The 17,386-nt window shown below is 50.2% G+C and overlaps 1 protein-coding gene across 2 annotated transcripts in view; it reads left to right on the top strand.

Moving 5' to 3' along the window:
* MTOR (mechanistic target of rapamycin kinase) overlaps positions 1 to 17,386 on the top strand; it is a 134,569-nt gene that overhangs the window by 93,920 nt on the left and 23,263 nt on the right. For both annotated transcript variants that reach the window (XM_045475601.1, XM_045475603.1), the window contains exons 31-37: positions 5,563 to 5,663; positions 7,502 to 7,617; positions 9,077 to 9,154; positions 9,362 to 9,469; positions 12,795 to 12,920; positions 13,019 to 13,150; positions 17,226 to 17,341. In XM_045475601.1, coding sequence (XP_045331557.1) covers positions 5,563 to 5,663; positions 7,502 to 7,617; positions 9,077 to 9,154; positions 9,362 to 9,469; positions 12,795 to 12,920; positions 13,019 to 13,150; positions 17,226 to 17,341 — 777 coding nt within the window. The remainder of the gene's footprint in view (positions 1 to 5,562; positions 5,664 to 7,501; positions 7,618 to 9,076; positions 9,155 to 9,361; positions 9,470 to 12,794; positions 12,921 to 13,018; positions 13,151 to 17,225; positions 17,342 to 17,386) is intronic.

Below are 17,386 nucleotides of genomic sequence, written 5' to 3'. Positions count from 1 at the left end.
AAGCAGGCTCCAGGCTCTGAGCTGTCAGCACAGAGCCTGATGCGGGGCTGAAACCCATGAACTGTGAGATCATGACCTGAGCCGAAGCCAGATGCTCAACCGGCTGAGCCACCCAGGCGCCCCTGTGTGCAGTCTTTTTAAATAGTTGGAACAAAAGGCCACAGTACAGTGGCGAGATGCTATGTTTTTTAAATTTTTATTTCTTATTTTGAGAGAGGGAGAGAGAGAGAGAATCCCAAGCAGGCTCCGCACTCTCAGCACAGAGTCCGACGCGGTGCTCAACCTCACGAACCGTGAGATCACAACCTGAGCCGAAATCAAGAGTCAGACACTGAACCGACTGAGCCCCCCAGGTGTCACAATGCTGAAATACTGTAACAATAGTTTTAAATAGTTGAAATGCCATGCTGCTTCCCCACGAGTGGATTATCCAGACTTTCTCTGAGACAGGAGACCGGAGGGCCCCTATGTACCCATTCAGCCAGTAATTACTGAGCACCTATTCATGGCCAGTGTCTGTGCCAGGTCCCAAGGACGCAGCAGCGAACCAGGCGACACAGCCCCTGCCTTCCCAGAGCTCACAGGCCAGGTAACTGGGCTGCAGTAGTACAGAGCGAATACAGTAATAAAGAGGAAGTGTAGGGGGCTGTGGGAAATAGAAGGGGCCCTAATCCAGGCGTAGAAGCGTTTGGAAGGCTTCCAGGAGGAAGTGATACCTAACTTGAACGTGTGTAGTGAGGAGTGAACACAGTATGTTCAGGGTTCTGAAAGTTCAATGTGGCTCGGAGGGTCAAGTGTAATGTGGAGAGGTAACAGGGGAGGCAGAAGAGGTCGCCAGGGGCCAGGTGGCGTGGGGTGTATACCACGTGAGGAGTTAAGGCTACTGACCGGCCCTCCGAGGAGTTGGAGGGCCATGACTGGCAGGTTTGCATTATACACAGAACCTTTCAGAGCAAATTAAGAGAGTGGATCGAAGGGAGACCAGAGAAGGGTTGGAAGGGCCTGTTCAGAGGCCACCCAAGGGGAGAAGGGGGAGAGGGAGGGGGCTGGATCCCAAGGTGTTTAGGAGGCGGTGTTGACAGGATTTGGAGTCTGATTAGGTGCAGAAGTGAGGACGAAAGGAATTACAGTTTTTAGCTTCCAGAATAAAGGGAAGCTGGAACACCCCCAGAGCTCCTCAGAGGTCAGATCAACCCAAAGCCTAAGGTTTCCCTGAAACCAGGCCTCCAAGGAGCCGTCTGGGGGAAGTTCCACAGGCCCGCACCCTCGCATTTGGATCTGCATTGGCAGCCTCTGTCCCTGAAGGACGTTTTTTTGTTTTGTTTTGTTTTGTTTTGTTTTTACTCTACGTTCTTGTAATCAGTTATTTTTAAAGCATTGTATTTTTGAAAAGGTAAAATCCACCATGGTACAGAATCCACTAGTACAAAACAGTGACGGAACTGTGCAAACCAAGTCTTCTCCCTGTCCCGCAGCCACCCAGACCCGCAGGCGCCGAGGCCGGGTCCTTGTGGAGACTCCCGGTGACGGTCCGCGTCGGTGCCCCATATACATTATGATGGCCAATTCTGCACACCTCTTTGCACCTTGTTTTTTCACTTAACACGTGTAAGCCACTCTCCCGTCACTCCCTGAAGTGCTGTCTCGTTTTCTCAAGGGCCTCACGGTATTCCGTTTTGTTATTATTAGGAAATCTCAGTCTGTCTAAATAGGCAAATTTAGATTGTTCTGAAATGTTATACCTTGGGCAGTTTAAAGAATATTATTGGAGAAAAATCAAAGGAAGTCTTCTAAGAAGAACGCAGAACGCTCTCCCACTACACATTCTGTCTGTACCTAATTGTAGATATTCTTTGGCAAACGATGGCTATTTTTACTTCTTAATATAAAGTTATTACTGTATTCCTAAGACAAAAGATCTAATTGTACTGCATGAAAATTTAATGTCAATGATTTTAGCCTTAGGCATTGGATCACATATATGCAGATAATAGTCTAAAATTGCTTGAAATTGGTTTGTCTGGTTTAACCATTACTAGCGAGATTGAAATGTTATTATTTATTTCCATAATTAGCATTCTCCTAATGAGTCGTTCATCTCAATAAATGAGGAAGCATAGCGTATCAAATCTGCCTCATTAGTTTGTACAACTAAGGGTTTTTTTGTTTTTCATGTCCGACAGGTATCCAAAACTGCTGTAGCCACTAGCCAAGTGTGGCTATTTAAAATTAAATAAAATTAATGATTCAAGTCACACTGGTCACATTTCAAGTACTCAGCCACATGCAGCTGATGGCTGGTGCATTGGACAGTGCAGATCGAGAACATTTCCATCACTCTAGAAACCTTCTATTGGACGGTACTGATCTAAAGCAAGAGTAGTATGTTGAAAACTAGCCACGTTATTTCAAAAACAATTTTTTCCACTTTCAAATTGGTTATCATACAACCATGCTATTAAGAGAAAGATTAAAAAAAAAAAAAAAACAAGGTGTAAACATTCTTAAAATTCAACTCTAACCAATTCCTAAAATGTTTTAGCGTCTCCATTTTGCCCTTGAATTTATATGTAAGTGTCACAGCCTAGCATCCAAGTCTTTTGTGTTGTGACCCCAGCCCGTTTCTCAGTGAACTTTACCTCATAATCTGAGCTCTGGCCAAACCTTGCTCTTCAAACTCCACAGAATTTGTTTCCTCTGCGTTTGTCGATTCAGTTTCCTGAAGTGTACCCACTTCCTCCTCTGCTCCTTTTTCCACGTTTTGAAACTCTGCCCCCCTTTCAAAGTCCATCCGTACTGTTTCTTCCTCCTCAAGACCGTTTCCAGCCCCCTTCTCACTTTGGGAATTCGAGACGAGCACTTTCTTGCGTTGGTTATGTAGGGGTAGCTTGGATATATTGAAGAGGCTTTCGTTGTGACTCTGTCCAGTCCCCTGTGACACTCGGGGAAGTTGACACAGCCTGCCTGCGGGGTCCCAAGAGCTAAGTGATCCAGGTCTCCTGCCGTGGCGGGGCTGGGTCCCATTTGCCTCTGCTCTCTTGGATTCGTTCCAGTTCCATAATTACCTATAAAGTGTAAGTGGCTGGTGATGCTGACCAGGGGATTTAGCAACGCGGCCGGCTGAAAGAGATTTTGAAAAGAGACGAATGAAGCAGAATCCTTTTCCTGATCACCTGCAGGGTTCTCACATGGTTTGTTCGGTCAGTTCTATCGAACGTGCGATTTCTAAGCAGCTTTCGCTTCGAGTATGTATCCTGAACACGCCCGCAGAGGCGGCGTCAGCAGTGACCAGGGGTTACCAGTGAGCTAAGAACCTACCCCTTCCCCTTGCTCGTCTGCCCCAGGAAGCTAAGTGCAAGAGCTGGTCCCCCCAGCCCAGCCCCGTGGCACACACAGCCACACCTGCTGCCAGGGTGAGTGTGAGTAAGCTCTCTCCCTAACTACTCCTTCACAGGCCCTTAGGTCCTAGAGAACAGATTGCTCAGGAGCGAGATCAGAGGCCGTCTGCCACTTAGGTGTTCAAATGAAAGAACACTTTCCGAGCTTTCTGCCCCTGTGCTCAGTGGGAAGGTCAAAGTCTTGGAGGAGGCGTTTTACCCAGTTCTCCCTGGAGTGCCGTGAGAGGTACCAGAAAAGAGATCGTACTGTTTGCCCCCCACACAGACTCATATTTTCTTATGTATTTGATTTTGTTCTCCCCTTGCCTTTGAGCGTTAAGATTCAGTGTATTCTGCATTTTTGTTTGTGACAAATGCTGATGGGAGAGGAACCCCCCTCTGTGTGTGCTGGCAGCTATTAACACGGCCACGGGTTGGAGGCGGTGCCCATGTCTGCCGTCGGGGGCCGCTGCTCCCTGCTGTGTCTTTTCAGGTAACAGTTCGTGGTGTTTCACACTGAACTCGCTCCCTGCCTCTAGATGAAAAGCACAGCTGGGTCCGCAGACCTACGGCACAGAGCTGGGTGGTCCTGACAAGACTGGAGGGTGCTGAGTTGCCTGTGGCCCCCAGCTATACAGATTTGAAATCTAGGGTTAGAAGAACCGTTCAGAGATCAGGCAGCTTCCTCCCCGACGTCTAGGCAGGACCCCAACAAAAATCTGCCGCTGAGTCCGTGATTCTCAGACACGGGGCCGCAGTGTCAGTATCACCCAGAAACTTGTTAGACATGGACCTTCTTAGGCCCCAGTGCACACCTCCTGAGTCAGGCTCAGGGAGTGACGCCCACCAATCTGTTTGAAGGAGCCTCCGGAGGATTGTGATGCACAGACAGTTTGAGAACTGCTGCTCAAAGGTCGCCCCTTACAGGGCCCAGTGGTGAAGGTTTTGGGGGTGGATGGCAGGAAGCCAACAGCGACCTCCATCCTGCTCCCGTCACCGAGCTTCAGTGAGTGCTTAGGGCACGGAGGCGGCCCACTCCCCTTCCTCCTCTTTTTGATCCTAGCTGTGTACTGAACTAGAATGTCGTGGCCCCGGCTCTCTTGATCGTGCGCCAGAGAAGTTAATGACGGCTGTGCCACCGTGCTGGATCACGGCCCTGAGCAGTTGTCCTAGCGGTGGTCGCTAGTCCGCTTCTCGGTGAGCTCAGCCTAGAGCCCTTCAGAACTGACTGGCTTCAGCATCCTTTACCACACACCGTGTAGCTCGTGTCCCACACAGCTTCTGATCTGGGCCACTTGGAACTTGTACCTTTTCTCTTGACTCCACTGCCAAGACCAAGTTAGAACATCCTAAAAAAAAAAAAAAAAAAAAATGCTGCAGCGTCTCTTTTGGAAAGCGTGAAGGATTAGAGTCTCCTAGCTGAGTCTTGAAGCTGACAGAAAAACAGAGGGTCCTGTCCGCCCACCAGCAAGGTTTGACATCCATTCATTCAGGAGGGGAACATGGGAAGGCAACGGTGTCAGAAGTCAACGGGACGTCTCGCTTCTCGAGAGGCTTCTGCCCTCTTGGTGGATTGAAGTCTCTTGAGCACCATTCAGATCTCGCTATCTCATAGTCCTTCCCCACGCGAACGGCAGTCGTATAAAATCCGGGAACGAGCATCTGGGTTTCTGGTGGGCGTGACCACGGTTGAGCCTTCTTCGTCCTGTGCTGATGGATTTCAGTTGTGTCTCATTTCAGACCACAGCCGTTTGTATCACACTTTCAAGAGCCCGTTCTCCCTAAACCTTTGAGCCCAAGATGAATGTCCAGATGTTGCTGTGTCTCTTCAGATTGCTTTCTCTGTAGGCCCGCTAAGGGGAAAGAGCCCAAAATCCACTGGCCTAGGAAAGAAGCTACTTAGTGTTTATGAAGGGGTCAGGATGCCCAGGACATCTCCGATCCCAGAGTTAGACACAGTCCCCAGCCTCGATAAAGTCATCCGCCGACAAATGGTGAGCCACCAGGCCGTAGAAAGAAGTCAACGACCACTTCTCCTATATCTTAGGACCCAGTCAAGGGTGCTTTTTATTTGAAGGCTCCCGGTTCACGGCCGGCCCCAGCTCACCCAGGGGGCCAGAGAGGATGACGCACAGGTTGTGGAAGTGGTTTCGGGTAACACAACTGTCTGGTTCTCTTCCTTCAGGGGGCAGCTCCACCAGCAGTGCTGTGAGAAGTGGACCCTGGTTAACGATGAGACCCAAGCCAAGATGGCCCGGATGGCCGCTGCAGCTGCCTGGGGCTTAGGTGAGGCTTCCCTCCCAGGCACCCCCATCGGGGCAGGGAGGGGGTGGCTGGGGGCCCGCATTCAAAAATCAAGGCAGCTGTGGTTACAGGTAGAAACGTGAGGTCCACAGAAGTGTCAAAGAGCCTGTACCCACGTCTGTCTCTCCCACCCATCCCTTCTACCTGATGACCGTGACTGACTTGGTAGACACGGGTAAAAATGGCCCTCGCCAGGGAAGCCAAGAAAACCAGCCAGCCAGCATCAAAACTGACATATTTAGTGAGGTTTTGTTTATTCTAAACAAATTACTGGTTTATTTTTCTCTCTTACGAATAATATCTAGAAGTAGAAATTTCCAACCTAGTGTCTGGCTCCATTGCCATTAGCCTCTCTCCATATTTTCCGCTTTGCGTGGGACCTCCATTTTCAAGTCCGCCTCATGATCCAGGACGGCTGCTGGAGCTCCACCCATCATGTCTTTACCCCTAGCGGGAATAAAGAGAGAAGACAGCTGTCTGTCTACTTTCATTTCTTAACTGTTATTCTAGAACTTTCCTAACACATATAAAAGTGAAGAGAATAGTATAACGAACTCCCATATGCCCTCACCTTCTCCAACACTTATAAACATTTTCACAGTTCTGTATTTTCTGTTCTCCTCCTTGCTGCCTGATACCCCCCTTACTCCCTGAGTATTTTAAGGCAGAAATCTCCTTTCAGTCCCCACAGACAAGTGTAGATTTCTGACACCAGGCCCCAGCTGAGATTACCAATGTCTGGTCCAGAGATGTTCTCAATAAGCGGGGACAGAAGCCACAGGACGCCCCAAGTGAAAAGCTTCACCTGTGGAGTCCAGAGGAAAGTTACATAACCCTCTACCTCCATTCCATCCCTCTTGAGTCACAGAGCTTATATCCTTTCCATTCATGAGCTCTGGGCTGGATCCAGGACATTTTTCAAAAACAAAGTGCTTCCTGAGGAGTCATCGTTTGCCATTTGCTTTTGCCCAGAGGCACCGAGAATGAATGAGTCGATGGTCTGGAGTGAAAGGCAGGAAAATGCCTTGTAAAATCGGCTGCCCTGCAGTCTGCCGCTAATGAGGCTGATAGCGTTTCTGCAGATGGTCTTGGAAACGCTGGCATCTGATGCGTGCTCCCCCCCCCGTCAGGGGAAGTCAATGTCTCTTTCTGGATGTAGCCCTTTCCCCGGTCTGTGCCCTGATACGGAGACCACTGTGCTATGACCCAGCCCATCTTTCTGTTCTAACAGAACCTCTTAAAATATTCATCTCCTCCCTCCTGAGGCACAGGTAGTGCCAGAGTGAGGCGGGCGAGCTCTTTGTCTAATCCTGCCCCCTGTCTGGGTAATGGCCTCTTTCAGTCGTCGAGGGGAAAATGTAATTTCCAATGTACCATTGAACTGCGAGCTGCTTTGCTAGTAGGGAAGAAAGCCATCCCGTGTCACCTAGGGAAACCTGAGAGAGTCCTCTAGGTTAATGAGGTGCTACGTTAAAGCCTCTTGACAGGTAGGCTTTGCACTCACTGGGTTTCTCCCATCTTTCACGGAGCTCCCTGGGGCAGCAGTGGAGTCCTGTGTTTGGAAGACAGATGTGGCTTTGTTTGTTACACTGGCTCGCTCAACCCTGTAGGGTATAGAGTCTCTGCAGGATTTTGATACGTCAGGCACGAGCCCGTCTCGTTCGAACCCCAAGCTAAATGCAAGGTACAATGACAAGGCCAATTTGAGCTGCTACCTTAGCATCCTAGCAAGCTGACCACCCTAATGCTCTCCCCTCTCTCTCTCTCTGTCTCTCTCTCTCTGTTTCTGTGTGTGTGTGTGTGTGTGTGTGTGCGTGCAGGTCAGTGGGACAGCATGGAGGAATATACCTGTATGATCCCTCGGGACACCCACGATGGGGCATTTTATAGAGCCGTGCTGGCACTGCATCAGGACCTCTTCTCCTTGGCGCAACAGGTAAAAGCCTACGTGTGCTCGGACCGTCTAGCAAAGGAAAGGGAATTAGTTGTGCCCTGTCAGTCCCGAGGCACGCAGCCCCTGTGGAAATGGGCTAATGTCCTTCCGCTCTGGGGTTCGGCTCTGTGAGCACATCAGAATCTAGGCTTTGGAGCATAAGACTCACAAGAAGACTGCCAGCACATCAGCCAGGGCCACTTTCTGCTCTAAGAGGGACAGAGGTGTTCTGGAATTTGCCATTTACGTGGTTTTGGAATTCGCTTCTCGGGTCAGCACTGCACCCTCTGATCGCTCTGCTTTAGCAGCGTCCCTTGTAGTACAGAAGGGCTGTGTGTCTCACCCGAGGAGGGTTTGGGAAGCAGCAGCCCCGTCTGCAGAGGTCAGTCTCCAGGTTCTTCGGCTGTTCAGGCGTGTCACATAGCGATGGCCTGGGAAAGGGAGCTCTGTATTTGAGAACCCTGTGCTGGCTCACGGGATAAAAGAACAAAGTGGTCACATCCTAACAGGCACCAGGCTGTCTTGGGTGAGGTGCTGGGGTAAATGACCCGAGCACCCAAGGGATGGGGGCACAGTAACGAAGCTCAAATATTCGAGAAAGGAAAAGCTTTGCATGCGGGGTCTTGAGTTGAGGAAACACAAGACTCAAACCATAGTCCTGGGGCCATCCCCTGAGCTCGGGCTTACATGATGAGAACTGAGGCCTGGGCCGTCGTTTCACAGGCACAGAAGCGCCTGTGACGTGGACAGGTCTGGACATTCCTCTGCCAGGAGCCACGGCACTCCTGCATGAGGACAAGACGCTTAGAAGCCAGTGATGGCCACCTGGAGCTACTAAGGGTTTGCACAGTTTAGTTTCACAAATACGTCCAGCAAGGAAAAGATGAAAGAAGGCAGGTCCGCAAGCTGTCGTCTTGAGACACGAGAACACAGTGATTCTTTTCTTTCTTTTTTTTTTTTTTTTTACTTTTTCTTAATGTTTATCATTTATTTTTGAGAGAGTCTGAGCACAAACAGGGGAGGGGCAGAAAGAGAGAGGGAGACACAGGATCCACAGCAGGCTCCGGGCTCCGAGCTGTCAGCACAGAACCTGATATGGGGCTCGGACCCACGAGCTGTGAGATCATGACCTGAGCCGAGGTCGGACGCTCAGCCGACTGGGCCACCCTGACGTCCTGAGAACACAGTGATTCTCAGCATACCTATTCCTTCCCTTGTTACCTAGGATTCGGGATGTTAAGCTTTTGGTTGCCATGCGTTCTGTCTTTTCTGGGAAATTGGATAATGCTCTTCTTTAGCCTTGCAAATCTGGTAAAAGGCTTCTTTCCTTCTTCAGTGAACTTTTCTCTCCATCACTAGCATTTAAGTGAAACGGATAAGCTCCAACTAGTTAGGAAGCCTAAGACCACGCTCGGCTCCCGAGCCCATGGCTCAGTTCCAGGCTTCTCTGTTTCTCTTCCAGTGTATCGACAAAGCCAGGGACCTGCTGGATGCAGAGCTAACTGCTATGGCAGGAGAGAGCTACAGTCGGGCATATGGGGTGAGTGTCGAGCATTCTGCACAGTGTCGTTTTAAAGGCTCATCTCAGTTCTTTTATCAGCGCGGGCCAGTGAGGACTCACAGGCCGCTGAGAACATGCCTGTGTGTTCTCAGCAGATACCCTGTCGCCAGAAGGAATGATTGAAATGAATCCTGGCTGTGGATTGTTCATGCCGTATTAAGTTGGAATGTGATTTGCTTCCATCAGGCCATGGTTTCTTGCCACATGCTCTCTGAGCTGGAGGAGGTTATCCAGTACAAACTCGTCCCCGAGCGACGGGAGATCATCCGCCAGATCTGGTGGGAGAGACTGCAGGTGAGGCCGGTAGAAAGCCCCGGGGTAGCCCGCCCACTCTCCCTCCCCTGCTCTGGCTCGCCATGCGCTCCCTGCCTCCTCACAGAGGCTGGGGCTGCGTTCAAGGCAAAGCGCTCAAAGTCTGGGCACCTAAGCCCTTAGGTGTGAGAGAATGACCAATTCTCCAGCCTCCTCTTACCCTTTTCAAGGAGTGCAAGAAAACGTCTTTAATAAGTGCCACTTCTAGACAACTTGCTGAGAATCTTAACCCCAGATTCAGTGGCTCTCCACTTCAGCTGCATGATAGAATGACCTGCAGAGATTTTCAAGTCCGGATACCTAGGCCGCTTCCCAGACTAAATAAATCCAAATTTCTGGGGACAGACCCAGGATCAGTATCTCTTCAGCCTCCCCAGATGTTTCCAGTGTGTGGCCAACACTGAGAACCACTGCTCTGAATCCACTTACTGACCACCCACATCCAGCTTTTTAACCGGGGTTACCTGATGCTTCGATTGACCGACCCCTGCCGTGTACAGTTCCTCAGGCCATAGTCGTCCACAGTCTCTCTTCTGACTCTGAAGTTTCCCTCACGGAGGAACTTCTCCAAGTCCTGCATCAGTGTTTTCATTGTACATTCTGATCGTTTGAAGCGTGAGGAGCAGTCCGTTCCAGATGTGGGAGTCAGCAGTCTTAAGCGTTCTTGGAAAGGACAGCTCTCCCATTCCTTGCTTTGGTAGGAGGGCAAGTTCATTTGCAAAGGAGAAAAAGCCTTCACCGCTCCAGAAGCCACTCGTCCGTCGTCCCCCCCCCCCCCCCGCCACGGTTTTAGACAGTTCCTCTTGGCCCATCCATACCTATTTCCAGATTCTGCTCCAGGCCCCTCCTCAGTGGGCTGTGATAAAACCTTTTCACTCCAGGCTGCATTCCTGTCTGGGGAGCTTTGGGCACATTCCGCTGGCGAGGGGAGAGCAGGAGGCAAAGATCGTGTGTGAATGCAGTCACTTACGATCTGCAGTGAGCACATGCAGTTCTTTCAGATGTTTTATTAGCAATTATGAAATGCCCAGTGAATGTTTTGACGGAAAATTGTCTACTGGCCACCAGAAAAGAATTCCACAGAGCAAGCATTTCCCACCTGCCTTGGACACACCCCGGTTTTCTTTAAGTGTCTGTAATGGGGTAAAGAGTTTCCACATCAGAGATCTGATGAATCTTTCGCCATTCTGACAAGGGAGACCTTGTCCAAATAGAGACCCGGACGGGGGTGGAGTAAATGAGTCTTGGAGAGGGGAAACCCGTGCTTGACTTTACCGTGTCCAAAACACTGTCGTCATCGGAGGCCTTCGTGACTTTCCTACCTTGAGACAGCAAGATGCTTTCTGGCTCACAGGGGGCCCGATCATTTCAGCATCTGGAAGAAACTAGCGGATGGTGAGAAGTTCCCAAAACAGTCACTCGATGTACTTTTTTCTGTTTTTGTAACTTTCCAAATCACTGTTGCCACACTTAATGGGATGGAAAGACACGGTCCGAGGCCTGAAAATAAAGCATTAAGTTTGTGGCAGAAATTTGGCTCTCATGGATGGCTTGTCATCAAAGCACTCGATAAGCCGCCTCAGCTGGAAGGCTGCCATTTTGTGATCAGGTCATTTCCGTTGAGATCCCCCACCAGCATGAGAGCTGAGGAGCATGAGAGGTCAGCCTCATGTGCCTTGAGTTCTGCATTTAAGTTCACTCTGGATCCTGTTACACTTAAAAGCCCGTGGCCATTGCTGCTGGACTCTCAGAATCGCCTCCATGGAGGGATGGTTCATTTGGTTCCACTTGCCTTTTGAATGGATGAATTCACCAAAGGAGTGACAGGTCTCAGGAGCTCTGCTCCCCTGCAGGTCTGTCTCTGAGCCTGACTTCTTACAGTGAGGAAGAGGAGAGGCCCACTCTCCCTCAGAAGTTTTTGATATAAAATTAGCCTACCCCTTTTAATAATGATGAATTCATTCTATTTTTTTATTATTACTTTTCTTTTTTCGAGAGAGAGAGAGACCAAGAGCATGAGTAGGGGAGGGGCAAAGAGAGAGAGGGAGACAGAGAATCTGAAAGCAGGCTTCAGGCTCCAGGCTGTCAGCACAGAGCCCGACGCGGGGCTCGAGCTCGTGAGATCATGACCTGAGCCGAAGTCGGACGCATAATCGACTGAGCCACCCAGGTGCCCCCACTCTATTGTCATTAAAAGGAATGTATAGATGTGAACAAATGAGGCACTTTTCCTTCTCTGTGCAGTTTTTGCTCTGGGACAAATGAAAATGAAGAGGAAAGAATCTAGGCAAGTTTTCATGAAGGTTTAGGCGTCAATAAATAACTGGTCACAAGTCTGGTTCGGTTTTTCAGATTCCTCATCACCTTTCCTATCATCAATTGGGATTAATAACTTCAGGACTATTTATGCCACCAATTTATGGGCAACGTCATGTGAAATTTTAATTGTTTAAACTTCTTTTGTACTTAATTCATCTTTCAAATCTTGAATGATACATTTTTAAAAAGATTTTATCTTTAAGTAATCTCTACACCCAACGCAGGGCTTGAACTCATGACCCCGAGATCAAGAGTCACAAGCTTCTCCAACTGAGCCAACCAGGCGCCCCTGAATGATACATTTTTTTTAATGTTTTTATTTATTATTTTTGAGACAGAGAGAGAGCACGAGCAGGGGAGGGGCAGAGAGAGAAGGAGACACAGAATCTGAAGCAGGCTCCAGGCTCTGAGCTGTCAGCACAGAGCCCGACGTGGGGCTCGAACTCACGAACCACGAGATCGTGACCCGAGCCGAAGTCGGACATTCAACCGACTGAGCCACCCAGGAGCCCCTGCATGATACATTTTAACATTGCGTTTGTCAGTGATAGTCCACTTCATCCAGAGATACTGAAGCAAAAAAAAAAAAAAAAAAAAAAAAAAAAATCAAAGTTAAAGATGCATTATTTACAATCCAGAAAAGCAGTCTAAATAATTTAACTCCTGTCACCCTCATCATAGCCCTATGAAGTTGGTACTGCCTTTACCCCCTTTTACCAGCTAAGTAACTTGCACAGCGTCACATAGATGGTAAGTGGCAGGGCCAGGATCGAAGCACCAGAGTCCATACTCCCCTGGTCCTCAGATTTTGAGAGGTTCCTAAGAAGTGTTTTGTTTTCTTGTTTTCTTAGCAGTACCCTTCCCTTGAGAAAGTTAAGGTTGTAAAAATGAGTTTCTTTTCTTTGGCTCAAGGTGGGTTTTGCTGTTGCTTGTCGGGGATTAAGCGACAGCAGGAGACCTACCTAACTCTCACCCCCGAATGTTCCAGGGCTGCCAGCGCATCGTGGAGGACTGGCAGAAAATCCTGATGGTGCGCTCGCTCGTGGTCAGCCCCCACGAGGACATGAGGACCTGGCTCAAGTATGCCAGCCTGTGTGGCAAGAGTGGCAGGCTGGTGAGTCACCCCCACCACCAGGACAGGGTGGGAGGCTGAGGAGGGCACGGCGCTCCCGGTCCCGTTCTGTTTATAACCTGACCTCTCTTGGGTTTAAGGCTCTTGCTCATAAGACCTTGGTGTTGCTCCTGGGAGTTGATCCGTCTCGGCAACTTGACCATCCTCTGCCAACAGTTCACCCTCAGGTGACCTACGCCTACATGAAAAACATGTGGAAGAGTGCTCGCAAGGTCTGTGTCCGATTCCGTCCAGCAGTAGACCGCGTCGCTCCAGAATGCTCACTAATCGGCGTGTCACTGCCTCGGGGCCCAAAGGGAAACAGCATCCAAACCACCACGTCAGGGAGTTAGCTCCTGGTAGGAAGCTATTTGGCCCGATTTCAAAAGTGAATCATATTCGAGGACGTGCGCGTATACAGTTGATAACCAATGAGTGTTATCAGTTATATTACATAGATCATGCTAGAACATAGAGAAAGCTGAATTTCTGCCCCCACCCCCCGCCCCGCCCAAGAGAAGGTGGGCTATTCAGTACCGAAAGGGCAGCCTATCTGTGAGAGCACAGATGGGAAATTTCACAAGACCAGTTTGCGTTTTCAGACTTCTCGTCTCCTGTCCTATCATCGCTTGGGATTCAGAAGCAGCCACACCGAGTGTAATGTTGAATCCAGTCGGGAGCGTCACCTTGGAGCCAGCGTAGAATTCCTCTTACTTTAGTTACAGGCAGGGCCTTCCCCAGACAGGGAATTAGATGCGGCTCCTGGCGGGGGCTTTGGTTTTATTTTTTTGAAACCGTCTTCCTGGTTGATGGCGATGATTAACAAAAAGTTGGCCCCGGAGGCAAAATCGGCATCCGCTCTGGCTCCTCATCCTCCTTACCAGACAGAGAGGGCGTCCCAGCTCTCCCTCTCTTGCCACTGTGGTTCCCGCATTGGGACCCGTCGTGAGAGGGGTCAGCACTGCGGCCGTGGCCGTGGCAAGATGCCGTAACGTAGCGGTCGTGTCTCAGTGGGAGGCATGCTTAGGGAAATCTAGGACTGTGTCTAGAAACTGCCTTCTTTTCGGATGGTCGACTCTGACGACGAACGCCGCCCAGAGTGGGATCGGGAGCCCTGGAGCCCAGCGCTGGTCTTTCACAGGGGTGCGCTTCAGTCGTATCGACCCGAGCTGCATTCCCCACTCGTATGGTCTGGGGCGGGGGCAGGGGGGGGGGGTGTGTTCTCCTGTTGTTCGTTGGGGTCTGGTTTGCTTTGGTGTGGCTGCAAGGCTCTGCAAGCTTCCCAGGCCAGAGCGGTTCCGATTCAAAGCCTGACCTCCTCCAGGCAGATGAGAAAAACAGAGGGTACTGGATGTGAATATAGTCCAGTTTCCTTCCTACGTGCAGCCTCCAAGTCTTTGAACGTCTTGCCGAAGGCAGGCAGCGGGAGCCTCTTGGCTGATGTCTCAACCAAGGAGTGGCTTCTTTCAACATGGGACCACAGCCTGGCTTCTCCACACATCACAGCCTCTTCTTGGGAGCCCACATTCTGGTGGGAGCCCATAAAACGACATGGATTAGAAATTGAGAAACCTCTTTCAAGTTAGGGGCTCGAACTTCAAGCCCAGAGCTAGAGATGTTCTGCCTTCGCAGACATTCGGGAGCTACTCAAAGAAAACCAAGTGCTTAGTAATAACTGTGCTGTTGAACAAGGTGCTTTTCTTCTCTGAGCTCTGCTTTCCTGCCCCTAGAAACAATTCAGTAAACTGTTGTGTTCTGCCCTGCATAAGGCAGAAAGAGTTTGAGAAAAGCAGCGTCGGTTTTGCAGGAAGGCGTCAGGCAGTAGGTGAATGTACCATGTTTTCCTAGTGAGCCGCTTCCCGGAATCTAGAGACAGGCTGGTCCTTCCATGACATTTCACTAAGCTGAGCTTGTCCGTCTTGCCCACAAACCACTCAGGCATCCAGGAGCCAAGAGTATGATGTGCAGCTTAAACTCTGGGCATGAGAGAAACCCCTTCCTCTGAGCGGAAGTCCCTCATCCGTCAGAGAGAGAGAGAGAGAAAATCAGTTTTTCTCTCCTCGCTTCCCAAGGGCGGAGCCAAGAGGGATTTTAATAGAACATTTTCAATTCCTTGAAAATAAATTGCCTCCCTGCCACAGAGGAGAAGGATATAGATTCTCCCGAGTGGGATAAATTTACTTTATACTGAGCTTCAAATCCAAAGTAATACCCAGTCCTCCCCAGTTTGGGCAATTTATTTTTTGTTCAGTGCCTTGTTGAGCCTCCCCAAAAGACTCTAACCTGTGTGTCTGGACTGTCAATGACACAGAGCTCATGGGCTCCGAACAGCCCTGACCTCAGCGTTCCTGGTGTAGTTCTTACCTGCTTGATGGACACGCTCGTCACACTGAGTTATCAGTCAGCCACCTTTCTCCCGATTGATCTTTTTTTTTTTTTTTTTTTAATGTTTATTTATTTTTGAGACAGAGAGAGACAGAGCATGAACGGGGGAGGGTCAGAGAGAGAGGGAGACACAGAATCTGAAACAGGCTCCAGGCTCTGAGCTGTCAGCACAGAGCCCGACGCGGGGCTCGAACTCACGGACCGCGAGATCATGACCTGAGCCGAAGTCGGCCGCTTAACCGACTGAGCCACCCAGGAACCCCCCGATTGATCTTTTTACTGCTGCCTCTCGATTCTTTTTCTTCTTCTTCTTCTTCTTTTTAATCAGCTCTAAGTCTGGTCAGTGCGGTTTCTTGTAGAAAAACTAAAAGAACATTTATCACTTCCCAGGTGTGGGATGCTAATGTAGTTCATTTTTCAAAGCCAGTGGTGAGTAATGGGACCCTATGAAGGCAGCTAGCTGTCTGAGGGGGACAGTTGTCTTGTTAACTGTTGAACATCTGTGTGTCTGCAATGTCCCCCTGCACGGATTAGCTGCCTGATAAATCGTTTGTCACGTCATTCTGGCTCTGGGGTGAGCCCATCCCGTTGACGCCAATTAATTCCTTACGTTGAAAAGTGTCTGAGGTTGGTCTCTGCCCCCAAGCCAGGGAGTTTTATTTTTCCTTCAAGACTGTCACCGCTGACCTGCTTCTGTGTTTTAAAAACACAGAAGAAGACCGCTCTGACCTTATTTATTTAAAACGTTAGCTTTTCCTGCCCCCCCCCCCCCCCACAGGAAAGGACTCGTAGCCTCTTTTTCACATCCTCTCACGTAGCGTTTCCCCTCACTGTGTTGGTGGGTTTAGATTCCACCATTTTTTTCCGTCGGAACGTTTGTGTCCATATGCTCTGTCTCCACCCGTGAAGCCCTTTGAAGAGCATATGGACCCCATTTATGTATTTGTTTATTTTGAGAGGGAGAGAAAGAGCGAGGGGCAGAGCGAGAGGGAGGGAAAGAACCGCAAGCATGCTCCATGCCACCGCCGGTGCAGAGTCGGGCACGGGGCTTGAAGTCATGACCCGTGAGCTCACGACCTGAGCCGAAACCAAGAGTCGGACGCTTAACCGACTGAGCCACCCGGGCGCCCCTGGACCCCGTTTATTAAGATACTGGTGTGTGTGGACATGTGGGCTTCTACAGACGGCTTGTAACTTATTCCCAGGTCTCTGGCTCCGTGTCTCCCTCCACTCTTCCCTCACTCGGCATCCCGTTCCTAGCCCAGGTGCCTTGTTGGTATAAAGCCCCGTGGTGTAAATAGATCTGACTGAGGCTGCTGTGAGCATTTTGCTCCTAAGCTACCCCATTCAACTGGACGTCTGCTCGGCCGGTGTCTCCCCCCACCCCCCGTTTCACCTGCACGTATGAGGGGCTTCTACGCCACCTCTGTATTCTCAGTCGGGCACTGAGGGTTCTGTTGGGTTTTTTAAACCACAGTTTTTGCCCCGCTGGAGTGTCCCAAGGTACCAGAGTGTTTTAAACAAAACCAAAGTTTTACGGGCCCCAAATAGCTCCCCATAAGCCTGGTTTGCCCCGAGGCAGTGTGTTGATAGCGAAATAAGCGGTCATTTCAGATTACCTCATATGAATTGTTATTTTGGGGTAGCCAGGCCGTAGCTTTTCCCAGACTTTGGAAATAGTACTGCAGTTAACCAAGGGGAGCTAAGGCTCGAGTTGGAAGACCATGAATCTTTTTGAAAAGCCTAACCACCTCCCAGCATCACGCCCTGGTCCCCTGACCTTGGGGGACCCTTCGCCACCGCTCCGGGCTGTCCCCCTGGGAGGGGGGGGTTGGCTCACGCGCCCGTTTGATGGACAGGAGTCTCTTGCCCCTGAGGCTGGGCCCCAACCAAGCAGCTCCTTGTGCCTGTGTCCTGCTCCAGATCGATGCCTTCCAGCACATGCAGCACTTCGTGCAGACCATGCAGCAGCAAGCCCAGCACGCGATCGCCAGCGAGGACCAGCAGCACAAGCAGGAGCTGCACAAGCTCATGGCCAGGTGAGGCCCTCCGGGCCGGGGCCGGTCGTGCTCCGGTCCCACCAA

Source organism: Leopardus geoffroyi, chromosome C1 (genome assembly GCF_018350155.1).
Source record: "Leopardus geoffroyi isolate Oge1 chromosome C1, O.geoffroyi_Oge1_pat1.0, whole genome shotgun sequence".
Taxonomy (NCBI): Eukaryota; Metazoa; Chordata; class Mammalia; order Carnivora; family Felidae; genus Leopardus; species Leopardus geoffroyi.
Note: the sequence above shows the minus strand (reverse complement) of the source record. Positions and strands in the feature narration are given on the sequence as shown.